At 38.9% G+C, this 26,719-nt stretch overlaps 1 protein-coding gene across 1 annotated transcript in view; it reads left to right on the top strand.

Annotated features, from left to right (window-relative positions):
* The window catches only part of LOC149276079 (ras GTPase-activating-like protein IQGAP2), an 86,800-nt gene that overhangs the window by 59,362 nt on the left and 719 nt on the right, over window positions 1-26,719 (top strand). The window contains exons 18-36 of the mRNA XM_089503917.1: window positions 915-1,085; window positions 2,039-2,122; window positions 2,632-2,703; window positions 2,786-2,855; window positions 3,822-4,030; window positions 5,192-5,341; window positions 7,175-7,338; window positions 8,625-8,849; window positions 9,348-9,488; window positions 10,290-10,374; window positions 10,831-11,063; window positions 12,052-12,184; window positions 13,019-13,121; window positions 17,304-17,445; window positions 22,516-22,603; window positions 23,108-23,320; window positions 23,802-23,962; window positions 25,629-25,772; window positions 26,252-26,360. Of these exons, the coding sequence (XP_089360043.1) occupies window positions 915-1,085; window positions 2,039-2,122; window positions 2,632-2,703; window positions 2,786-2,855; window positions 3,822-4,030; window positions 5,192-5,341; window positions 7,175-7,338; window positions 8,625-8,849; window positions 9,348-9,488; window positions 10,290-10,374; window positions 10,831-11,063; window positions 12,052-12,184; window positions 13,019-13,121; window positions 17,304-17,445; window positions 22,516-22,603; window positions 23,108-23,320; window positions 23,802-23,962; window positions 25,629-25,772; window positions 26,252-26,360 (2,697 nt within the window). The remainder of the gene's footprint in view (window positions 1-914; window positions 1,086-2,038; window positions 2,123-2,631; window positions 2,704-2,785; window positions 2,856-3,821; window positions 4,031-5,191; window positions 5,342-7,174; window positions 7,339-8,624; window positions 8,850-9,347; window positions 9,489-10,289; window positions 10,375-10,830; window positions 11,064-12,051; window positions 12,185-13,018; window positions 13,122-17,303; window positions 17,446-22,515; window positions 22,604-23,107; window positions 23,321-23,801; window positions 23,963-25,628; window positions 25,773-26,251; window positions 26,361-26,719) is intronic.

Raw genomic sequence — 26,719 nt, 5'->3', positions numbered from 1 at the left:
GATGACGTAATTTCCGGCGCCCAGCATTTCAAGCCGGCACCGAGACCGAGCAGGGAGACTCACCTGCGGTAAGTACAAAGGGGGGAGGGTAGATAATAGGGATGGAGAGTAAGGGTAGATAATAGGGAGGGAGAGGAAGGGTAGAAGGGGGGGTGGCATTTTAAACTTCGCCCCGGGCGGCATTATGTCTTGGGCCGGCCCTGAAACTATTGTGTAGTAAAAAGCGGGGGAAAAAATCCAAAAATAATCATTTTTTTAGTTGAAGTTTAGTTTAATTAGTTTTAGATCTAAAGGGTGTTTATTGCCAACCGTTTGGGTCTTCTCACTCAGCAGGTTGTGCTAAAAGGTGAATGATGGGCAAGAGAAGAAGTGCTTCTGCCCAGGATGTAGGAGGCCATTGTTGATAAGCCCTGGCTAGGGTGCAGAATTACCGTAGGCTTGGGTCCTAAATGACTTCAATAGTTTTTATAAATGATGATGCATTTGTATAGAGATACACAAAATATAACAGATTACTGCAGTGTCATATGGACTCTAACAGGCTGCTATTAATGGTCCTCCTGGAAACCGTACATTGACAGACTATCAACATATCTTTAATCCACTACTAGTACAACAAGAAGCAGCTGTTTAGTTGTCACCAGATCAGTTTTCAGATTATATGATTTTGAGAAGGTACCCAGGATTCTGAGAGGTAAATAGAAACCACAATGCTAGAGGTCCTTCCGAGATAGTGTTTACAATTCATTGTATATATCGTGGTTGATATGACCTTCTTAGCCATCACAATTTTAAACCTAGAAACGTAGAACCATTCAGCCCAACTGGTCTAATCTGCACTGATGCTGAAATACAAGTGCTAAATGGAAGACCATGCAACGAAACATGCAATTAATTGACTTTTCTTCCAACAGGCTATTATTGGAAAAATTACGGCAGATTATAACAGAGAACAGCTATGGATGGCCAACGAAAACCTAATCATTCTCTTACAAGCACAGATAAGGGGATATCTCATCAGAAAAACTTTCAAGGAGAGAAAAGACTACCTTCATCAGCAGGAGCCTTATGCTATAAAACTCCAGGTAACAAGGCTTGTTGTCTGCAGTGGTTTGTAATGGTCTTGGTTTAATGAGAGCCAGTAATGATTTCCATCAGGGTCATGCCAGGTTGACCCAATCGGTTACAGAACGCCCAAAAGTTAGACTAGTCGTGCACTAGTTTAAGGTATAGTCATTACCCCCATTCTCCCATCTTGACTGTTCTCTGTAATTGTTAAACACATGACTGAATTTTGTTGACTATTGTGTGTTTATTTTTACCTGTTTGAGATATGATCCCCTTACTGCTCTGAACCTGCCGCAGATTGTGTCAGGTTCCTGTGTGCCGAGGGACCCACAAACTTAAAGGGAGTTTTTAAAATTGCATATAAAATACAGAGCGGTTTACTGTAATGTAGGTTAGCATTGACAAAAACCTGTCATGTTACCTGTTATATTATTTTGGTCAAGTATATATATATATGTGTGTATATATATATATATATATATATATATATATATATATATATATATATATATATATATATATATTATTCGTAGGCATGAAGGCTGCCATTATTTTCATGATCGTATTACTTTGGGAGACCTTCTGTGCTCAAACACCACACTAAGCTGACTCCTTATGGCAATGCTATGACGCTCCCACTACATTCATTAGTCAATGTCTGGATGAGTGGTGAACAATATGTGATTCTATCGTTTACCACAGGCAGTATTATAAGGGGTCAGGTTGTTTGCCTGGTAGATTTTTGAACATTTATTTTCAATCGGGTACCAGCAATAAAAATGGTGGGAAATCCCCTTAAGGCTCTGACTCTAAGTCCGGGTTTTGTTCAAGTGAAGTCGAGAGAGCACGAAGGTCATCTCAAATGTATTAAAACAAATGACCACATCGCGAATGGACCCATTCATGTGCTTCAACTGAAACAATATGTAAACCAGAATATGTTTCTGTTCCTTCTTGTTGTTTTTAACAGGCTTCTTGGAAAGGATATAAACAAAGGAAATCGTACACGGGCAGACTGAAAGTATTGCAGGGAAACATCGTGGGTATAGTAAAGGTATGACTTTTTTTGTTATAATACACATAGTTGAAGACTTTTGCATTAGTAGCTGTTTTGTGATGTTTTATTTCTGAAGCGTTGATTGAATTTCCACCTCGTAAAGCATTGTTAATACATATCCTATATATATATATATTAGATTTGTAACTGTAAGCAAAAACATGACAATATTTACAATGGCCCTATAAGATGCACTTTACCAGCGATGTATACGTTTCCCTTACCAATCACCCTGTGTTTTTCTGGGGTGGGATAGAACAGATCTGTGAATCACGGTGCATAGATTGTGGCCTAGATCACGCTGCATAGATCTCTCCTAGTCCAGGTCCTAGGCAGACTAGAATTAAGTATGCATTCACACTTAAGCATTTAATACGCTTTAATAGTCTTACTTCCCACAGTGAGTGTGAGAACCCCACCTCACTCATAATGCACTATATTGTGCCGAGTTTTCTTATTTCCAGTCTCTCGCTCTGATCTGAAACACATGCTCTTTTATCTTTTAGATTCAGTCTTGGTACCGGATGTTAAAAGCAAGAAAAGACTACCAGAAAAGGCTCAAATATTTCAAGGAACACGTACGTCTGTTGTTTATTTACTTTTTAAGAACAAAATTAATTTGTCGGAATGTGTCCTCAAAAGAATGTGTCTTTTGTGTAGGAGAAGGAAATTATAAAAATACAAGCATTCCTTAAGGCTAATAAGGCCAGAGAAGATTACCGAACACTAAGTAAGTACTTGCAACTTTGTTTTCATTTTTAGCTAGAAATATGTGTAGCTAAATCCTATGGATAACTATGTAAAGTACGCTGTAGTTTTCTTGAAGTTTGGAAAAAAAACACCAATGCAAACATTCAAAATATTTACTCCTAGACCTTTTTTTAATGTTTCTTTTTCCCCATTTACCCACACAAATTATATACGTTTATATACGATAGATAGGGCTTTCCTTTGATACATTTAGACGTAAAGTTCAACATTTATTATGAATAATATAAATGTGAGTAAAAAATAAAAAGCCAAATTTGTTTATGATTTTGCTATAATACGGTAATTGTCACTAAATGTAGTTAAGTTGAACAAAATACCCCAAAATATTTTAATATCAGTGTCATGAGTTTGGAAAAACCTAATATGTAAAGAATTCCCATGTCTTTGTTGCAGTTACAAGGCAAATATTAGAAGGTTGATGATTCCAAGTCTTGCAGTATTTTTGCAGTCAGTATACTGGTTTGTAATGGTAACCATGAGCAAATAAAACAATAAATAAGCCCACAAAGTGTACATTTCTAGAAAGAAGTCAACCTGGGGTATTTCACTAGGATCACTTAGGCTCTTGTCATGCAGCCATTTGGCCACCAATCTCAAGTTAGCCATTATTATTTTTTATTTTATTTATTATTATAAAGAAAACACTTTGACCCACTGGTGGTTATAAAGTCTCTACAGAATATAATGCATGTTCTGGCTGGTGTGTCTCTTTTAATGGGCCACAGAGAGAGGAAAGTGGAGATGGTTAAATATTATCACTTCTACATCACCTTGGGCAGTCTTGCCCAAAATCTTGTCTGGTTTTCCTTTTTTTTACCCTGCGCATAATAGTTTAAATAGTAATAAGCATATGATAAATGTTAACATTCGTCAAGGTACTCAATGTTCCTGCATTCTGGTACTCACACCTCTTCTACTATTGTAGTTAGTTCTGAAACTCCCCCACTGAGTGTTGTCCGGAAATTTGTCCATCTTCTGGATCAAAGCGATTTGGACTTTCAGGAAGAACTGGAGGTAACAAGACTGAGAGAGGAAGTGGTCACAAAAATTAGGTCAAACCAGCAGCTTGAAAAAGATCTTAACCTCATGGACATTAAAATTGGATTGCTGGTGAAGAACAGAATAACGTTACAGGTGAGATATCCCATGTGTATTTCAAAGGATTCTACTTCAGGGAATGGAATAAAAGATCTCGGACTTCAAGTGTCCTCCCTTTACTCTTATCATTATGTATATTGTGTTGGATTTTACTTATCTGATATTAGCCATTTGTTCAGGGCCTATAGATATATATATATATAGATATATATATAGATATATATATAGATATATATATAGATATATATATATATATATATATATATAACACCAAATTAATTGTCTGCCTGTAATGTAAAGAAAAAAGTTAATGATTAAACTATTTTCTTTCTTTCAGAGAAAGCCTAGTTGTGCCATTTTAATGTAGGTTCCACATGAAATTAGAAACTTAATTACATGCTTACATTTCCTGTAAACAATATGAGTCACCCCATCTAAAGAAGAATGCATATTAAACTATTCTGTGAGTACTTTAATATGCATTGTTCCAAAAATGAAAAAAATACAATTAAAGCACAGATGAGGCTGCCCTGCATCTAAGATTTACAAATTAATAAATTATTCTTCCCTCTTAGAAGTTTCAGAGCAATAACTATTGTTGTGCAGTAATGCGGTTTTAAGTCCTCTCAAATGTAACGAACGATTAAATTCTTAAGCCTTTTCTCCTGAAGCCAAACAGTTGTGCAAGTCTGGCCATGGGCCTTTGGGAATTAGGATGGCATGGTGGTCTTTTTTGTAGAACACTCTTAAAAATATTACTTTTGGAACCCGGGAAGTTCCAGCACGGAGCTCAGATTGTCCGTTATCCGGAACGAAAAAGAAAGTCTATTGTACATTCCAGAGACAGAGGACTCGAAGACAATTTTAGAATTGTTTCTGTCAATACGTTTTGTAAAGAAAGAACAATATTTCATATATCGACTTAATTCTATATAAAACTTTTGTGATCTCCAGAGTTGGTATTGTAGAACAGAGCTCTCCAACTGGTGGAGTGTGTATGTGTGAATGAGTTAGTGTGAGTTAGTGTACGTATGTGTGTGATTGCATGTATGCTTCTTTTAGTATTTATGGGTCTGGCCCCTCAACTGCTTGGTGCAGAATCCAGCCCATCACACCAATGAAGTTTGACAGCATTGGGATGGATGTATTTTTACATGCAAACCCTATAACAAATAAAACACCTATATGTCTCTGCAGGATGTTGTCTCGCACAGTAAGAAGCTGAACAAGAAAAGCAAAGGCCAGGTAGAAGAGATGCTGACAGTGGACAAGCAGGGGATTAAAGGGCTGAGCAAGGAGAAGAGAAAAAAGCTGGAAGCCTATCAGCACCTTTTTTACCTTCTACAAGTAAGTGACTGTCTTCATAAAGGGATATCATCCCTGAATTTGTTTCCTAATGAGTTACATATAATTACTTTTTAATGAGTAAAAAATGTGTGTTTAGTAGACTTTGACTAACTAAAATTAACATAATTTTTTATTCTTAAACTCAGAACAGGAAAGTGCGCTCCTAATTCCCCTGTGTGTGTCAGCAGCCCATCTAAATACCGCACAAATGTATGTTCAATATCAGAGTCGCACTAAAGTGGGCGCCACGGGTGCTCAACATCCAGGGACCTGGTAACTAAGGTGCCCAGCAGGGTCACGTAGGGCTGCTGCGCGGTCACACAAGTTAAGGGGGAGGAAAAAAGCTGCCAAGCTGTACTGGTGATGAGAGTCACAATGTGTTTGTGTGTGTGTGTGTGTGTGTGTATGTATGTGTAAGTGGATAGTGTTAGTGTATGTCTAAATGTATTATGTTCATGATGGGACAGAGTTTGTATGTAAGTGATTTTAAAGTGTGTATATAGTGTTGCGTGTGTGTTTCTCCTGCTGTGTGTGTAAGTGTATGGTGGTAGAGTGTGTGTATGGTACTCTATGGTAGCGTGTGTGAGCATATAGCACTACAGTGTGCATGTTGTCCATGTTTGGTGTTTACGATATGGTGTTAGCATGTGTGAGAAGGTGTTGTTAGCATATATATATGTGCATTTTGCTGTATAGTGTGAGAAGGTGTATGTCAGCATATGGTGTTAGAGTATATGTATGTAAGTGTGTGTGGTGTCAATGTGAGTGTGGGTGTTAGTATTAGGTGTTAGTGTGAATGTGTGTCAGCATATAGTGCTTGGGGTTAGTGGTGCTAAGGAGAGGAAGGAAGTAGTGTGTGTGTATTGTGTTAGAGTGAGTGGCTGTTAGAACGAGTTTCTGTGTTAGTATCTGTATTTTTTTTTTTATTTTTTTTTTTGTGGGACACCAAAGAAATGCTGCATTTGAGAGAAACTAATCCTAGGCTCACCCTGAATATTGTCACATACGTTTTAGTAAGGAGATTAAGTGATTGCTTCAAGCCAGGGACCCAAAACTAATAATCAGTCCATGACAATACCAGGCTTGTCCATGACAATACCCACACTTTGGTTAAAATCAATTACAACCCAGAACCAGGTCAGGCATAATAGCATTGATAAAAAAAATGTATTGTACCAGTAGTTAAGTTGCACCCACCTTAGGTTCTCTTATCGCAAGTTGGATTTAATCATCTTGTTTTAGTGTGAATTCATTTTTTTTTCATTCATTTCTATGACTGTTCCATATGATTCAAATAGTTACAGTAAAGCAAGCCCTAGGGTTGCCTACCACGTGATGAGCTCCAACATAATTACATACAGATACAGATTTGTAGAGCTTAATAGTAGGTTTAAGCTTCATAAGCCCAGAAGACCAATACGGCTTAGAGTTGCTACCTGCAACACTGTCCAATAGTTATATTATCAAAAATCTGCAGGTTTCGTAACATGAGCAGGCGTGTTTATCCTTATAACAGTTTCAGTACTTTTTTAGCCAATTTATTAAAGCACAACAATTATTCTCAAACCATGCAAAGCTTTACAGTATTATGGATAGTAAAATCTAAGATCTAAACAAATCCTTATTAGGTATGAAAGTTATTCTTAAGCGACGTTCAAGAAAACACTTTCAGAAGCTGAGAGATTTTCCATCTTCCTCTTCTTTAGCTTGCTTATATAATGTGTCATGTATGGTCTTATACTTATTGAGTGTGTATATACATACAGAATGACCATGCTATGGTCTGTTTGGTTTTCAGTCTAATGTTTTATGGTGTGTGACTTTGTTTCATAGACTAACCCAACATATTTGGCCAAGCTGATCTTCCAGATGCCACAGAATAAGTCAACCAAGTTTATGGACACCGTGATCTTTACACTATATAACTATGCCTCTAATCAACGAGAGGAGTACCTACTGCTTAAGCTTTTTGAAACCGCTCTCCAAGAGGAAATAAAGTATGTACTTCATCAAATGAATATATATATATATTATTAGGTGAAACTTAGGTGTTTGTGATTTCTAACTGCTTTAGATGCTTGGCTGGATGCAAGAAGCAGTAACAGTGGGTGAGCACAGCAAGACTGTCTTGGCCCCTATAATAATTGGGCTAAGAGCATGCTCACTGCTTCTCTTGTCCAACATGCCAAAGAGGAAACCCATAAATGTAGCACAGATTGCTGCTGCCTAAATTCTTTGTCACTGTTGATTTGTTACGGGGATTCACAAGTAAAGCACAATACAAAAGAAAACAATAATACGTTCCCCATAATCCTGAAGAGGAGCCTACTGGAAGTTGCACCCCTGCCCTCTTTGTTCCCTTCTAACACTTAATAGATTTTTAAGATTGTCTAATGTTGAAAAGAGCACGTAGTCAACTGTGTGTAATTTATAAGAGCAGCCTAACAATGTACACCTGGGGAAATTGTCATAATTCCTGGTCCTCCATTGTTTTGCATAAAATATACCGTATATGCTCGATTTGAAGACAACCCCCCAAATTTGAATATTAATTTAGAAAAAAGACCCTGAATATAAGACTACCCTATAGGAAAAATGTTTTACTAGTAAGCGTTATTTCACATGTAAACTATTTTTTCAGATTTAATAAAAACTATGATTAAGAAAAATGCTATTTTTTTCCTTTTATTTGCCAACCTGCCCCCCCCAGTTATGCACATCTGCCCCACAGCTTGCTACTCTGCCCCCCAGATATGCCTTATACCCCCTATATCCCACTTTGCCCCCTATATGCCACTCTGCCCACCATGATATGCCCCCCCCTCGGCTTACCAATCCCTGGACATCCTTGGACTTGTCCCCCGCGCTCCAGACTCCCTGGTGTCAAGTGGAAGCAGCAGGTGGACGTCTGCAGGCAACCTCTGCTGCTACCCAGGACTTCCGCTGGGGCTTCTATTACTGAGCACCGGAAGGTCACATCACGCCAGCGCTCTGTCATAGAAGCCCTGGCAGAAGTGCCGGCAGCAGCGGAGGTTGTCTGCGCACATCGCACAGACGTCCACCGGCTGCCAGAGAGTAGGATCCAGGTCTGGATCTTAGTCTTGTAGTCAAACTTATATTTGAGGTCTGATTATAAGACAATCTCGAATATAAGACGAGGGCATTTGCTCTGGGGGGGAAAAAAACTCGTCTTTTAAAACCGAGCAAATACGGTAATTTCTTTCATTTTTTTTTAGAAATATGACTATGTGAACAAACCTTCATATTAAACATGTCATTACAGGTCAAAGGTAGACCAAATACAAGACATAGTCACTGGAAACCCAACCGTGATAAAAATGGTGGTCAGCTTTAACAGAGGAGCCCGGGGGCAGAACACACTGAGACAGTTGTTGGCGCCCGTAGTTAAAGAAATTATTGAAGATAAGTCTCTCATCATCAACACCAGTCCTGTGGAGGTGTACAAAGCATGGGTGAATCATCTAGAAACAGAAACCGGAGAGGCAAGGTAAATGTTTTCTTCAGAACTTTCTTTTTGCAAGAAGCAGAAGTTGTAGTCCAGGATTGTTTTTTACTATATAAAAGTTCATTATTTCTTTTTCTGTACCATGGGGAAATTGAGTGTGCATTTCAAACCTATATTACCAAACGTTATAGCCAAGATCAAGGGCCAAAAAGTTTTATAGAAGACAAAAGCGGGGCAGGCAGGGTGGTTTAATGAGTTATATCTGTGTTTCTGTGACTGCCTGCATGTTTAGAGAAAACATTCATCAGATCATTTATGTGTGGAGTTAGGATTTGTGATATATTGTTTGTATATTTTGAGGACAGTCAGACTGTATGTATGGATCCAATTCTGAAACTTCTGTTGCTTTTTGGTACAAAGTATATTTTATTGGCAAATGCACTAGAGAGATCCCCAATACACCATATGAATGTATTACATTTTTATATTTTGTTTAACATATGCATATAGCTACTGAGTTGTTACTTTCGATATTTACAGCAAGCTGCCATATGATGTTACAACAGAACAAGCTTTGTCCCATCCAGAGGTCATCAGCAAGTTAGAGTCTTCAATCCAAAGCCTCCGAACGGTGACTGACAAAGTGCTCCAGTCCATATTCTCGTCGCTGGATCTGATCCCGTAAGTTATTGTCAGAAAGACCAACGTAAAATGCATTGATCGAGCCTCGAAGATTTTTTTGCATTGAAACTAAAATAAAATTCTAAAAGAAAAACTATTCACTAGTACTTACCCTACAAACATATGTGTTAAAATAAGGTATTGGTCATTTGCCTCAAAAATGAAAAAAATACTCACTTGTTTAATCTGTAAGTTGGGAAAGTCATGCCACAAATAAGATAGGGAGCTGTCTACTCCATTCTAAGGATCAATGGGCAGCAATTTTAGGAACGTATACTGTATTTGGTTGGTGACAACCATATAGATTTGGCAACAAAGTGCAATTTATATCATACCAGGTCAATTTTTGAGCAGAATCTGGAAACATGAGCTCTGTAGAGTGAGCAAACATCTAACACATGATACATTACAATTACTTTCTACATATATGACTCTTATATCCTGATGTCTACGCTCTATGCCATAGTATCTGCTGTTTAATGTAGTTCTGTTTCATGTACAAAGATCATTCTAAGGTTCTAATTCTGTCCAGCAGCACAGTGTAAAATAATGCTTAAAGGGGAAGTCATGCACATTTTTTAGGGATCAGTGAAGCAAACATTATCCTCCTTTTAAGGCTGCTATTCAATTTAAAGAAAGATATTAACCACTTATTGTTCTGGGTATGCAGACACTTCTAACGGGTTTATAGATCTATTTATCAGTTCAACCGACGGTTTTGATATAAATTAAAAAGAAGCGTCACAGTGTTTTCTTTATTATGTAAGCCATTTCTTTGTTTTTTCCTCTTTCTTTCTGAAGTTATGGAATGAGATATGTAGCGAAAGTGTTGAAAAATTCCCTGCACGAGAAATTCCCTGATGCAACAGAGGATGAACTTTTAAAGGTATGTTTAATGTATTGTATCGTTGCAATGCTTACAATCTTTGTGCCGCACTCCAGAATCCACGGAATAAGAAAGACGTGACCAAGAACTGATTGAGCTCTTTACAGCAGGACAAAATAGACATGCTAGGTGGACCGAATGGTTATTATCTGCCATCAAATTCTAGGTCTCCTTTTCAAGTTCTGCTAAAAACCTTGGAGTTGATCTTCACACACACATTAAAAAAGAGAGAAACATACTCATCAAATGTTATCAATGAAAATTACAAAATAATAGTTCTAAGTGATACTGGCGGAATCATTTGATGCAACCTATATTGGAGTAAGGCAGCAAAGGCAGTCTTTTCAAATTCTTTATAACATCACAGGACTCCGTGTTAATGATGTCTACTTCCTGCTACAAAAAGTAGACTGTATGCAGTCTAAGTCGCTCAACACTACATTTTGTTTCTTCTAGATTGTCGGAAATCTACTGTATTACCGGTACATGAACCCAGCCATCGTCGCCCCTGATGGTTTTGACATTATTGACATGACAGCAGGTGGACAGATACATTCGGACCAGAGGAGAAACCTGGGTTCTGTGGCTAAAGTGCTCCAACACGCAGCTTCCAATAAACTATTTGAGGGAGAAAATGCCCACATGTCTTCCATGAACAACTATCTGTCTCAAACATACCAGAAATTCAGGTAATTTCTTTATTTTGTTGGTTTGTACATTCCAATTTGTCATATTATTTTACCTAGTCTGATCTAACTACAAAATAGTACGCTACATTGTGGACAATGCCAAATAGCTCTGCCTGGGAAAATACTTTCAGGGGCATTGCCAGGAAAGCTGCCAATCTGTATCTGCTTAAAAACATTTCCCAAAATAATGAATTGCGGAAAATTAATTTGCCGTGTATTTATGGCAACAATATGCTTTTATACTGAAGCAGTGACATTCTAGTGTGGGAGAATATGACAAATATGAAAACAATTTAATAATAACATGGGAAATGAAAAACATAACATGTGTTAAATTATTGGTATGGCAATAGCCATAGGATTTCACTTGTCTTCATATATATTTCTAATAGTATCAGTAATGATCACTTGTTTCTGTAAGTAAAATTGTGATGTTATATACTGCTTCTTATGTCCTGTCTACCCACTGTACGGAACATGATGACACGATATAAAACCATAAATATAATAATAAGGATGGCAAAGAATATGCACAAAGCATTTAGATTAGTAGGGACTGGGTGCCTCTAATGGTCATTTGTGGAATTGCAAGTTAAAATAAGGTAGCATTTTAGCTGTGTTAATGTATAAAATATGCTCGCTAGAAAACTAGGTCAGAAAATGTACTTTCCCATCAGTCTTTAGTCGTTGAAGAACAATCTGGGCCTATTTATACGCTTAATGTCTCTATTGGGTTGGAATGGATAGAACATGGGTTTAGTGAGTAGAACCCTCTTTAAGACAAACACTTTTTTCAGTGCGGGAAATTCAGACCCCAGTAAAATTCCCAGAAACACCTGAGAGCTTAAAACAATTCTATCAAACAATCGTGAAATTTGAAGTTGTACAACAGCTAGAAAATCCCCTGGTGTAGGGCTGGGTCTATTCAAAGGACAGCGGTAACTGGAAACGGAGGAAATTAAAGCTTATGATTTATTTTTTCCTTTAGGAAATTCTTTCAGGCAGCCTGTGAGGTTCCTGAACCAGAGGAAAAGTTTAATATTGATGAGTTTTCAGATTTGGTGACTCTGAGCAAGCCTGTAATCTACATCTCTATTGAAGAAATCATCAATACCCACTCGGTGAGTATGGTTGTGTCTGGAGCACTGTTTTTGTATTGATTAGACGATGATTGAATTCAGTGCATATGGCTTAATTCAAAGCATAAATATTATAACAAGATATAAGGAAGTTTTACTTTAACGAGGGGGTAAGAGATCAATGGAACAGCCTCGCAGCAGAAGTGGTAGAAGCTAATACAGCGGGGGATTTAAACGTTCATGGGATAGACATAAAGCTAAACTGAATCTAAGACGAAGCCAAAGACTGATCATGGTCTGATTCTTTTACATCAGGGAATAGTGGGCAGACTAGATGGGCCGAATGGTTTTTATCTTTCGTCAAATTGCTATGGGGGGGGGCAGCCCAAGCTATAATACCTGCAGCTTTAAAGGATAATCATTTTAACTTTGTGGACAGAAATCATTTCCTGTGTATTTGCTGGTCTTTTAACTCTGTCTATAGTATGTTTTCTGAAGTCTTAAATTACTGTGCAATTTAAATGGCCATAGCAAACAAAAAGAACATTTTCTGATTAGCAACAAGTAATTGGACTGTTGCTATTTATAAAGAGTTATAACCCTGCAAATTAAATAAAAGGCTTTTAACTCAGGAAGAAAGGCCAGACCTGAGGAATTATTGTACTTGAAGTACATAAGGTAAATTCTGAAATTTGTATACACATATCCGGTGCTATTTACAGATTAAGTTAGTAATGTCTGCCGCGATTCAAACACTACTCAATTTAGGCATGTTTTAGTTCTGTGTTGAGAAGCCTATGTGTGTTGATAGTAATGAATAAGGGTTTTTTATGTAATAATTTGCCCTATCTTTGTCATTCTGTCTGCCCTTTACAGCTGCTTCTAGAACATCAAGATGCGATTTCTCCCGACCACAATGACGTTCTGCATGAGCTGCTCGAAGGACTCGGAACGGTCCTTGACGTTGAATCTTTTCTTGGTAATGAATTCATGAGTATTGTAGTTAAATTTAACTGCACGACATTATAGCGTTACTGAACATGTTTTTTTAACTTGGTAATTTCCTGTTCCGGTCATCTGCTATCACTCTGTACGTAAAGATAAAAATAGCCTTCGTTATTCAGGATTCTTCGCACTACAACAAATTAGAAAGGAAGTATGGCGGCGTTGTCATTTTTAACACATATGCTCATTTTGTAACCTATATCCACATTATTACCAGTAAAGGCACATACTGTGGGACAGTGTACATTGATATATATTGTACATGCAAAAATGTTCTGAATTTGGCTGCTTCCATGCTTGCATTCTTTATGAATTCTGGCATAAGTGTGACTTAACTCTATCCAGTTTGCTCACTGAAGTATTAGGTATAATTTGTGTGTGCCAAGTTCTTTGGTGTATAGTTGAAGACACTGGAATGAACATGAAAACTAAATGCGTCCTTTCAATGAAAATAAAGGAAAGCTCTTAACTTGCATACAAAGCAGAGCAATTAACGTGCGCCAACTATAAAAACACATCTTTATTACAGCACCATCACCCATGGTTTCATAAAAATGTAATATATTTCCAGGCCAGCAGAGTATGCAATCGGGCACGTCTTCTAACTGCAAGGAGATAATCCACCTATATAGTATAAAGGGTCTCGCCACCATAGCACGTGCTTTTTGTTTTTCATTGAAATTGTTTGAGATATTCATTTTCTCCTCAATGTTCTGTCCTGGCGTTCTCTTTCTTCTCTACACCCCACCCTTACAAAGGATGCATGAGCCAACCAACAACAATCAGCAACCTAACAAAAGTGAGAGATAACAGATCCTGAGAAAAGAGGTTCAGATACCATTGCCATGGCATACCCATAAAGCTGGTATTAATAGATTTATATTGCTACCGAAAGCAAATAGAGGAACAAGGATGGGATGTCGTAAAAGTATACTAAATAAAATCACAAAGTGAACCTTGCAGTCAGACGTGGGAACTATGAAAAACTTCCTTCGAATGTTTTGTATACAGTGTTTTCTTGCTGTTTGTTAAATATGTTTATATAAGCATTTTCTGATCCTGTTGGTTTCCCAGAGTGTGTCGTCTTCCTCTGGAAATTCCCAACGTCTGGTTTACAGTTACTGTAAATATAGAATTACTTTTATATGGTTTGTTTTTCACGTAAGAAACTTGTAAGATTCTATAAAACATTACCAATCATTCTAGTGCCCAAAATATCTGTAGCCTGTGATGAAGCACATCCGTCGGGTTCTTGGGGGGACCATACCCAGTTTCCTCCCCTGATGTCCCTCCTTTCTAATGTTTGTTTGGTATGAATGTATCACAGTGATGTAGAGACATAGAAGTCTAGGCTCATAGGGACAGTGCAGCTACAACCCCAATAACAGCACATCTCTTGTACAGCATCCAACATACAATTAATCATTCTAATGAGACTACAAAGTAAAAAACATCAAACGTTTTAGTGATTCTAAAACATTTGTCTTCAATAAGAGGACTTTGCTTCCATGCTTTTAAAGTTTGTTATAAGAAAGTATACAAGGTTCAAATTTTCTTCGATCCAGCATCTTTAGAATATTTAATTTCTCTACTCATGTAGAAAATATTCAGTACATTTCTGCCGAACTAACTTCTTCGTAAATGAAAATGTGTTTTTTCTTAACATATCGTTTCTCAGCAGATAAGAACCATCTAGTCTGCCCGTTTTTTTCCTGCTGTAAAAAACCACCAACCTTATTTGGTCTTGTCTTACATTCAGGCTAGCCATATGCCTGTCCCATGTACATTTAAATTCCCCCAGCGTATTAACCTCTATCGCTTCTACCGGAAGGTTATTCCACTACCACTGTAAATCTCCCATTTTGTTATTTATAATGTTGTAATCTATGCACACGTTATTTTTTGATTGAGGAAATGTAGTAGAGTCTTATAGGTAGAATGTAGTATTGGTCTGAATACTGGTAATGCCCAGTTATAGACTCAGGGCCAGATTACCGGCAGATGCCCTATGAACCTATACCTGTTGTGATATTCTTTAGCCAATTATAAATGAATTATATTAAGATATCTTGAAATACTTAACAAGTAAAAAAAGGGATAAATGACCCGTAATGCAAAAATGAAGTAGCAGACTAGATCATTTATTTTAGCATTACGGTTCATTTATCATAAGCTTGCGAGCAGGGCCCTCTCTACCTAATGTATCGGTTTGTCTTAGTCTGTCAATTCTAGTCTTGTCAGACCCATTGAATATATTTATTGTAAGAAGCGCTGCGTAAGCTGTTGGCACTATATAAATAAAAGTTAATTATTTATTTACGTATTCATATTAGTTTTGTTCCATATATATGTTATATATATATATATCTTCAATTATAATGGTTGGCAGTGTAGCCCCGATTATACACTCGGTGCATTTAGCCACATGCACATTTGTCGTGTCAGTGTCTAGTGATTTATTTCATACATATCAGAGAGGGTTTATTCATTATTGTTTCATTTTATTCATTTATTTTTCGCTTTATGAATTAAAAGTTAAATTTTATTATATCATTTACCGTATTTGCTCGATTATAAGACGAGGTTTTTTTCAGAGCAAATGCTCTGAAAAATACCCCTCGTCTTATAATCGAGGTCGTCTTCTAATCAGACATCCGCTGGGGCCAGGCTGCTTACCGGTGCTTTGGTCGCGAGCAGCTTCTCTTCTACCAGTGGCAGGAGAACAGGAAGCTAGAAGAGTGTCACATAACTCTGCCTCCCCCCTCCTTCCTCTGGGGGCGGGGCCAGAGAAGTTGCTCGCACAGCCGGGCCCCTGCAGAAGTCTTCGAGTGAGAGATCTGCAGTTCAGGTAAGGGGGTGGGGGAGGGTTTTTGAGCAAGTATGTGTGATAAATGGAATGAATGAGTATTTAAATGTTTGTGAATGAGTGTGTGATAGCATGGATGTGTAAGGGGGGTGATGGTGGTAGCATGGCATAGGGAGGCTGTACTCACACTCCTATCATCCCCAGGTTCCAGCATGTACTGGCTGCCTCGGCTTGATAGGAGTGTGATTGCTGTTAGCAGTTATATATATATATATATATATATATATATATATATATATATACCTCCAGAAATGCCCTTTAACCCCTATATGCCGCTCTGCCCCATGATATGCCTTTTAACCCCCTATATGCCACTCTGGCATATAGGGGGTTAAAAGGCATATCATGGGGCAGAGTGGCATATAGGAGGGTATAAGACATTTCTGGAGGCAGAGTGGCATATAGAGGGTTAAAAGGCACATCATGGGGCAGACTGGCAAATAGGGGGTATAAGGCATTTCTGGGGGCAGAGTGGCAACCCTGGGGGCAGATGTGCATAACTGGGGGGGGGGCAGGTTGGCAAATAAAAGGAAATAAAAAAAATATATATTTTTCTCAATCATAGCTTTTATTAAATATGAAAAAATTGTTTACATGAATTAATATTTACTAGTAAAACTTTTTTTCCTATTGGGTAGTCTTATATTCAGGCTTTTTGTTTTTTTCCTAAATTAATATTTAGATTTTGGGGGGTCGTCTTATAATCAGGGTCGTCTTATAATCGAGCAGATAAGGTATATCTGGGTTTTTCTCTGTGAACCCTTTCTTTCCTCCTTGGTTTTGGTATGTTGGCATTGTCCCTTTAATGAACTGTGGTATCACGGTTTCCGGTCGTACAACCTTGAGTTTTAATTTTCCATTTTTTGATAAATGTTACATGCTTGCTGCATTTTTTCGTGTGTATCTAATTTCCAGGCCTTTGTAACATGAATTTGATTTGTCGGTATAAGTATGCTGGACAGCTTTGTCACTAGAGCTTTGCTCTGATATATCTCACTTGATTTATTCACCTAACATTTCAGAAAAATGTATATAGTTCATTGATTTAAAAGAAGACCAAAAGGCAAAGACCTCTCAAAAATGTAAACCATATGTGCTTTTTGCCAGACACCAATCTTTGTATACACAGAATAGCATCATTTTTAAGGAATGCGTGAATAATGCTTTTGACCTTAGTTGTGACATTTAAGTTTGGTGTATCAATATTTTTATATCTGGTTCTAATAAATTGGTTTCATTATTTTCTGTTATTCTATGTTTAATGTATTGTCTTCTCTGCTCTCCCAACAGGCGAGGGGGCTGTTGATTCCAGCGACCCCAACAAAGAAAGTGCTCTGAGTCAGCTGGCAAAGACCGAAATATCCCTCTCCTTAACCAGCAAGTTTGAGGTACGAGAAGGTGAACTTAAAGACATGAAGAGCTTGATGATCAAGTAAGTATTCTGTCTAACTTGCTGTTACCAGTTGTAATTTGTCCTCGCCCATCCTGAGGCTCATGGGTCCAGGGAATAAGTACAACTAGTCCTCAAAACCAGGTCTTTGCATTTGCCATCTTGCATGCCCGAGGCATCCTTTCTATGTGGCCGATGGGGACCGGTCTACATGCTAGTGGCATTAATGCTAGTAGTGGATGCCTCCAGGCTAACATCAGGGTAGGAAGCAAAATTTACACTGTATGTTTCTTTTCAAAACCATCCTTCCTAGTTATCATACTGGTAGCTTCTTAGATAGATGTCTATTAAGTTAATCTTTAGAAGGGGAGGCATATTTGGTCGATATGGTCCTGTGGTAATGTGGGTTCATATATTACTGCCTATGGATCTGCCATAAAAGCACACCATGATTGTTTAAAAAGAAAATAAAACTCTGTGGGTCCAGTGCCTTAAACTCCCGTCAATGTGTCTCTAGTTCCTACTAAGTTTATATTTATTCTTAATAGACAGGAATCTTACAAATTAACATGTTAGTTCTTTCCAGTGGGTTGCATCAGAGTTCACTTCGGTACAAACGCGGGGTGATAACGGCCGTAAAACAGCAATTATTGTGTGTGGCTGTCAGCGTGACTTGTGACCTTGTGTAGTTTAATCCATATGCTGCGACTCATACATCAGGCATGCATCTTATAATGAGGAAATGCTTTAGAGGAAGGATAAGGGCAGTGGATATGAGTTTGAATTGTTCTAATCATAATATATTGTCAAAGGTGTTACTGGTTTGAGTATCAGGGTAATTAAGATACTATTGCAAAGCTTTCAGTGAATTTATACTGTGCATCTCTAACATTCGGCAATTTGGGGACCATGAGAGGACAGCAATGTTGAACTATGCGCTGTCACATGCTGGAGGGGCAATCCAGTTTTCTTGCGATAGGAGAGAGATATTTCGGAAAATAGTGACAAAGGAGGCTTTAGAGAAGGTTGGAAAAAATTAAACCGGGTCAGAAGTAAATAAAGATATTGAGTGATGCAAAGGGCAAAAACTGAAGGAAATCTTTAGTTTTTGTGTATGTTGACTTTACTAAGAGATCCGTGGAATATTTATCTAGAAGGCATGGTAGAAGTCAAAACTAGGCTATCCTAGGGGGGGCAAGTAAAGCCAAGTGGCCCCGTTAGCCCCTTGACCTCCCCAGTAACGCGCAAATGTACACACTCATGCTTACACACACACTCATGCAAAGTATCCCCCCACACAGATGCTTATACATACACACTGCATAGTTTGTTGGTGCAATAAAACAAATGTAATAATAATCCATATTCATGCTCACACACAGTTACACAAAAATGCCAAACACACTTACACATACACATTCATGCTTACACACAATTACCCATACACACTCATGCTAACACACACTTATACATACATGCTCCCTTCTTTACCTTCTCACTCCTTTGTTACCACACTCTCGGCCAGGCCCGGACTGGCCATCGGGCACACCGGGCGTTTGCCCGGTGGGCCGGGCCACGGCAGGGCCGCATTGACTTAGGGGCTGATGGAGCTGCAGCTCCAGGCCCCTACCCTACCTACGGCCGCATTAACGCAGGGCATAAGGGGCACCTGCCCCTAAAGCCCGCCGCAACTGCGACCGGGTCCGCCACTCTAAGGGGCCGGGAAGTCCCCACCAAGGCCGGCCTTACGGGTCTGCGGCCGCACAGGGTTTAAATTAAAACATCGGGGTTTTTTTAACTTTATTTAACATCCTCCATGTTAAATAAAGTTTTTTTTAACTTTATTTAACATGGAGGATGTTAAATAAAGTTGAAAAAAACCCCGATCTTTTAATTTAAACCCTGTGCGGCCGCAAACCCCTAAGGCCGGCCCTGGTGGGGGCTTCCCGGCCCCTTAGAGCAGGACCGGCCTTTGGGGTGTGTGACCGCACAGGGCGTCACACTCTAGGGGGCGGTCCGCACCGGGTGCCGCTCATCAGGGGTTGCCAACTTGCGGCACCCGGCACCCCTCCAGAGACGGACAGTAATGTCCGCCGCTGGAGGAGCAGGCTCGCAAGGGAGCGGTATCGGAGGTCTTTAACAGACCTCCGGTTCCCTTGAGTGATTTTAAGCCGGGTTCAACCCGGCTTAAAATCACTCAAGGGAGCCGGAGGTCTGCTAAAGACCTCCGATACCGCTCCCTTGTGATCCGCGCGGCAACAGCTGCTGTGCGCCGGGGTTTGTAGTTAGATCCCGGCGCACAACACTGAAGCCGCGCCCACCGCTGTCCGTGCCCTCTGAACCGAGAGAAGACAGAAGAACTGAAGAAGAGGAGCGAAGAGGAGGAAAAGGAGCTGTAAGGAGGAAAGGTAGGAAAATATTCAGTGAGAGTGGATTAGTATATATGTGTGGATTGGTATATACGTGTGGATTGGTATATACGTGTGGATTGGTATATATATGTGGATTGGTAAGTGTGTGAGAGTGATGGGTGTTATGCTGTACCATTTCCAATGTCTTTTTCATGATCTAATTATGCTCTAAAAGTACATCATAACTCCCATCACTCTATACTGTTCCATACAGTGGCAGAGCTGGGAGGCAGAGGCCTTGCACCCTCACCGCAGGACTCCTGAAAGGTAAGTGAACTTCAAAGAGGGAGAGGGTAGATAGTTAGGAGGGGGTAGATAGGGAGAAGGGCGTGAGACAGGGGAAAGGGGGTAGATAGGGGAAAAGGGAGTGAGAAGGGGTAGATGGGGCAGAAGGGAGTGAGAAGGGGTAGATAGGGCAATCCTACTCCTATCATGCCAAGTCTGCGAGTACATCCTGGAATCTGGGTATGCCTGGGCATGATAGGAATGTGATTGCTGTTAACAATCATATATATATACATATAATATTGTTTTTTAATTGTTTTGTCCTATTTTGGTGTGTTACTTACTTTAAATAAAAGGGTTTTTTTTATGGTGTGGGGAGGTCATATTTGGTTTCGGACAGGTAAATGCTGCATTTTCGGTTTCAGTCCAGAATTCGTTTCGGTGCATCCCTACTACTAAGCCAGACAATGAAGTGGTAGGCCTACACCACAACAATGTTTGGCGTAGTATATAGTGATTGGGGTTATGCTGCACTATTGTCAATGTCTGGCTCAATGTATAGTGATAGGGATTACGCTGTACCACTGTCAATGTGTGCCTCAGTATATAGTGATAGGTGTTATGCTGTACCACCGTCATTGTCTGCCTCAGTATATAGTGGTAGGTGTTATGCTGTACCACCGTCAATTTCTGCCTCAGTATATAGTGATAAGTATTATGCTGTACCACCGTCAATGTCTGCCTCAGTATATAATGATAACAGTGAGAAGAGGCAGAGGTGGTAGATAGTGATACAGGGGGATAGATAGTGAGAAAGGGGAGTTTTGTTACAAGTTTTTATTCCTTTCTTTTTTTGGGATGGGGGGGCACCAGAGGAGTAGTCCGCACAGGGCGCCAGAACACCTAAGGCCGGCTCTGCCTTAGAGTGGCGGACCCGGTTGCAGTTGCGGCGGGCTTAAGGGGCTCTGCCTTAATGCGGCCATATAGGCCCAGTCAGTCCGGTCCTGACTGGGCCTATTTTAAGGTAGGAGCCTGGAGCTGCAGCTCCATCAGCCCCTAAGTCAGTCCTGCCCTGCCACAGGCGCGGTCGCAGTTGCTGCTTGCTCTGGCAACAAGGTAAATAGGGTGAGGGAAGGGGCTGCAGTGAGAAGGGGCAGAGGGGGGTTAGGTAGTGAGAAAGGGGGAGAGGGGATAGATAGAGGCGGTACATATTGAGAAGTGGGGAAGGGGGTTACATAGTGAAAAGGGGGAACATAGTGAGAAGGGGCAGATAAGATGATGAGAGGGGGTAGTGTGAATGCGTATGAGAATGAATGAATAAATGTGTGGATGAATTGTTTGAATGATTTGTGAGACTGCATTGATGAATGTGTTAATGATTTGTGTGAATGATTAAATGCAAAGATGGTACATGAAGGGTGGGCTTTAACAATAAATAAATAAATAAATAAATAAATAAATATGGGCTGCTCAGGCTTAAATGCCCGGGCCTATTTTTTGTCCCAGTCCGGGCCTGCTCTCGGCTTTCTGTATGCTCACGTGCATAACATTGTGTTATGTGATCTTGCTGTGTTTCTGACTCTCCGATCCAGTTTGACCAGTTTGGACTGGCAATTCTGGCCCAGTTTTAGCCTGCCCATGACTATAAATAGCATTCCATCATAGAGTTGAATCCACTGTATACGAATATACTCAATATATATCATTTTTTGACATGTTGATATGATCTGTCTTCACACTTTGAACTGGAACAATGTTTTATGTTTATGAATGTATCTACCGGTATATATCTTTAGGCATAGCCATAACAGTATGTCTTAATAATGAGTCTAAATTGGAAAAACTACCACCACATTTTTTGACAGTTTTGCTGTCATGTTTTTTTGTTTACAACTTCAATTTAGAATGCTCAGTGTCTTACAAAATCCGACATACAAATATTGACATGGAAGAAGAAAGTATTAGGAATGGTACAGAGTATATATCCATTTAATGTATTTATGTTCTGTTATAATTTAAAGCCACCTATCCACAGTGAGTCTCATAATTATCAGTAGACCAATTTAACTAAGCAAGTCCTATAAGGAAGGCTGCAGCGAGCCTTCATAATCCATAGCCTGGAAAACCTGGAATGTCCTTGTTTTGATTTGACTGTGAATTATAAACCAAACTTGCATTGATTTAACTGTTCATTTTGATTTGGTCAAAGAAAATTATGATATTAATGAATGCATGGAGCCCAGACACCATCTTTTTTTGTTTTTAAAAATAATAATAATTGCTTTCCTTTCTATAGATGCTGCTATATAAGAGCCCATGATTATATATTGTTGTATGTTTCCTTCGCAACCCCATTAAGTGGTGGTGTGTTGGACCGGACAATTTGTAATTTGATTTCTCCTTGGCATTTTTTTTTTAAAAATCCATAAAGCATTACAAGTTTATACCTCGCGTTTATGCACCTTTTTTGTTGCAGGACTAAGAAGCTGATAGTAGATGTTATCCGCACGCAGTCTGGTGACACATTGATGGAAATCCTGGAAACGCCAGCAAGTGTGCCACAGGTGAAGGATATTCACATTACTTTTCATTACTCTCTTTTATGGTAGCAGAACGACAAGCAAAACCCCAGGTCTACAGAGTTTGAAGAATGTATTTGAAACAATGCTGCTTGTATCCTCATTTAAGTGTTAAATAATGGAAGATATAAGTGCTCCAAGGAGTTGTAATTCAGGCATTCATGACTCTGCAGCAAGCACTAAACAAAGAATGATCGTAACCCTCAGGTACGAGATTTGTCTTTGGCACAAGTCCGTTGTTTGTAAATCCATAAAAATGATAATTGCCCCAAACAGACAAATGGTAAATCACAAAACACCATCCTTTATTCTGGGTGTGCTAGGGACTGGAGTTGGTGGTGCTTAGTCTGTGTTGAGTAGCATTACCTGCATAGACCACTCTAACAGCTACCTTCTGTGTAAACGTTACTCTTTCAATGTATGCTCTAATGGGTATGTTAACGAGTATGTTATTTCTAGAGCCTTATAACCAAAGTTCACTAATTTCAGGAAAATGAACACTTAAAAGTGATAGAGAAGAGAGTAGCTTTAGATGCCAAGACCCCAGATAAAATGAAAAGGAGCCAGTCTGTTCTGGAAGACGGCCAGCTTCCCTTGGAACAAAAGAAGAGAAAAATCCTTCGAAACCTTCGGACTCTGGAACAAGCTGGGCTAGTAACCGAAGGAATGAAGTACCAAGAGATTATCAATGAAATTGCGAAGGTTATACATTTGTTTCATTATGTCTGGGGGTATATATGTACTGGACAAACAACATGCAGTATGACCACTTTTACCATAATTTTAGCACAAAAAGGATATCTGGTTAAAAAAAAATGAATATTCTGCTGTTTTCATATAACCTAGCAAATATATAAACCACAATTTCCTCCCACAATTCGTAGCAGGCTGAATATTATGGTATTGTATTGCCTACGTATGTTCTAAAACAGGTTTGTCTAGCTACAGCTATCAGCAATTATATTCACAACAACATGACAAAGTTGAACTTGACACTACTATACACACCATAGCAATTGTTTGCAGTAATAGTTTATTGAAGACATTGAAAACACAGTTTTTTATATATATATAATTTACTTTATAATGCTATTCTCATTCTGCTGACAATTCATTTATGGCCTATATCTTATCCAAATAAATAAAATGTAGTTTTTTGGTAACATTATATTTTTTCTACCAGGATATCCGTAACCAAAGAAGACACAGACAGCGCAGAAAAGCTGAACTAGTAAAACTTCAGCAGACCCTGAATGCGCTCAACTCCAAAACAGCCTTCTTTGAGGATCAGATAAATTATTACAACACGTACATCAAAACCTGTTTGGATAATTTAACTAGAAAGTGAGTCCCATGTTAAGTCATTTCAAATTGGGGAAACAAAACTTAGTCACGGGATTTGTTTAGCTGTGGCGCTGTAATCGGAATACTGGTCAACAATGATTTATTCCAACATGATATATATATATATAGTGGAGCTGGAGAGGGTTCAAAGACGGGCAACCAGAGTAATAAGGGGAATGGGAGGACTACAGTACCCAGAAAGATTATCAGAATTGGGGTTATTTAGTTTGGAAAAAAGACGGCTTAGGGGGGACTTAATAACTATGTATAAATATATAAGGGGACAGTACAGAGATCACTCCCAGGACCTATTTATACCCAGGACTGTATCTATAACAAGGGGACATCCTCTACGGCTGGAGGAAAGAAGGTTTCTACACCAGCACAGACGGGGGTTCTTTACAGTAAGAGCGGTGAGATTATGGAACTCTCTGCCAGAGGAAGTGGTGATGGTAAACTCAATAAAAGAGTTCAAAAGGAGCCTGGACGTGTTTCTTGAAAGCAATAATATTACAAGTTATGGATATTAGATTAATAGGGACAGAACGTTGATCCAGGGATTTATTCTGATTGCCATATTTGGAGTCGGGAAGGAATTTTCCCCCTGGTATGGGGCAATTGGCATCTGCTTCATAAGGGTTTTTTGCCTTCCTCTGGATCAACACAGTAGGGACACAATATGTATATAGGTTGAACTTGATGGACTTTGGTCTTTTTTCAACCTTATGAACTATGTTACTATGTTACTATGATGCAAGTGGGCTTTATTTGTGTGAATCCGTTCCATAAGCAAATAACATGTTCCGGCGGTGTTGTAGCTCTTGAAGATTTTGATTGTGTTTTTGCTGAATAAATGATATCATGGAACTTGGATGCAGATGTTCAGCCAAGAATTATCAAAGCCAGGTTTATTTTTCGTTAGATGTACATGTTCAGTAATTCAGTGTTTGTTGATAAAATTGTCATTGGAAGCTAAGATGTGCATCTGAATGTACAATTGCTTATTAGATAAGTTACAAATATGTTAGGTAATATTTTATTATAATAGTATAATTTAATATGGCATTAAGATACAAAAATTATAAATATTATAAAAAAAAAATGTAAGTACAATTTTGAGTACAGAGAGAGGGAGGGCATGAGGTGTAGTACAGAGAATCTGAAACATTTCTTTGAAATGCTATTTTCTTATGCAGCTGACATGTAGCAGCCAAACAGACAGCAATTAGATAAGAAATACACCCGTATTGGTGCAAGAGATGAGGGAGTCTTTACATCTTTTTCTGTGTTGGTCCTATAAAAGCTTTAGGTACCTCAGAGGCCTGTTCTCTTCGTATGGAAGCGTTGCCAACTAGAGAAGACACTTCTTAGAGTTCATAAGCTTAGGCGGTGTTTACCCAATAAAGGTTTCACCTGCAAGTAAATGTGTAAAGGAGACGCCTATGCTGTATAATCACAAAGCTAGGAGTTGTAGGCGAGTGAGACAGAGCAAATTCACTGAGCATTGTAAAGAGTCACCTCCCGAGTTTCTCCTACAATAATGCCAGATTATGCCCTGAATAATACATATTCAATTGGTGAGATTTCATCAGATATTTAATTATGCATTATACAGGTCTAACTTGGGGGGGTTCTTCGTTAGTAATATGCTGTTCCTTTTCCATAGGAATTCAAGGCGTTCTATTAAGGTAGATGGTAAAGGGGAAGAAAAGACCTCGAAGAAAATGAAGCAGTCCGCACTTCGATACACAGCTGCGAGATTACACGAGAAAGGCGTCATCTTGGAGATAGAAGGACTTCAGACCAACCAGTGAGTAGTGGCATAAATGGAAATGAAGGATACAGTGCAATAGATACATAGATATCTGTGTTACATACAATGACTTGCCATGCAATCCTTTCTGCTTCATAATAAAAAGCTAAAGAACAGGAGGCCTTGTGTAATCATCATGTTGGGTAGAAAGAGCGGCATGAAAACAAATATTTGGCTGCACAGAATTTCAAAATAATTACCGTTTAGCCCAACGAACTCAAATCTCGGTCCTTGGCCTTGTCTTATTTTCTGGATAGCCTTATACCAATCGTATACATGCTTAAATGTCCTTGCTGTGTTATCCTTTGCTACTTTTGATGGAAGGTTTTTCCAGTGATCCGCTACCCTGTCAATTAATGAATATCTTATTAAACTGTCCTTGATTTCTTAGATCTGGCTCGGTGGCCCCTGTGATAATTCTTCTGCTTTTGAGTTACATTGTTTATTCATATTATTTATATCTTTTATCTAACAAGGTTCAAAAATGTTCTGTTTGATATTACACCCGGTGATGAGGTTGGTGACTTTGAAGTTAAAGCAAAATTTCTTGGTGTTGAGATGGAAAAAGTCCAGCTGCACTTCCAGGTAACTGTATTATACTTTCTCCAATCTCATTTAAACACTATCTAATCAGAGCTTCTCGATCGCAAAACACAGAGCTCCAGCGTTTGTATATTAAACATATTCATAGGATAAGGAGAAGCTGTATGAATAAAACCCAGGATGGGCAAGCAATTAGTTTGCTCTAAAATCCAGACATAAACTGCCAGAGACTGGAGTTGCCCTAAACAAATAAGTTGATCTGCCATTTTTTTATTATTTCCTCTGAATGTTAAGAATTTCAAGAAGCCATTTTAGTTCATATAGCGTCAACTTACCACTGGCACCTTTTGCATCACTTAACAACTAAGGGTGCCCGGCAAAAATTATGAATGAGAAAAAAG

The sequence above is a fragment of the Sceloporus occidentalis genome, unplaced genomic scaffold (genome assembly GCF_023333645.1).
Source record: "Sceloporus occidentalis isolate IW3139 unplaced genomic scaffold, rSceOcc1.0.p SCAF_248, whole genome shotgun sequence".
Taxonomy (NCBI): domain Eukaryota; kingdom Metazoa; phylum Chordata; class Lepidosauria; order Squamata; family Phrynosomatidae; genus Sceloporus; species Sceloporus occidentalis.
The sequence above is the reverse complement of the archived record's forward strand: the minus strand, read 5'-3'. Positions and strand labels throughout refer to the sequence as shown.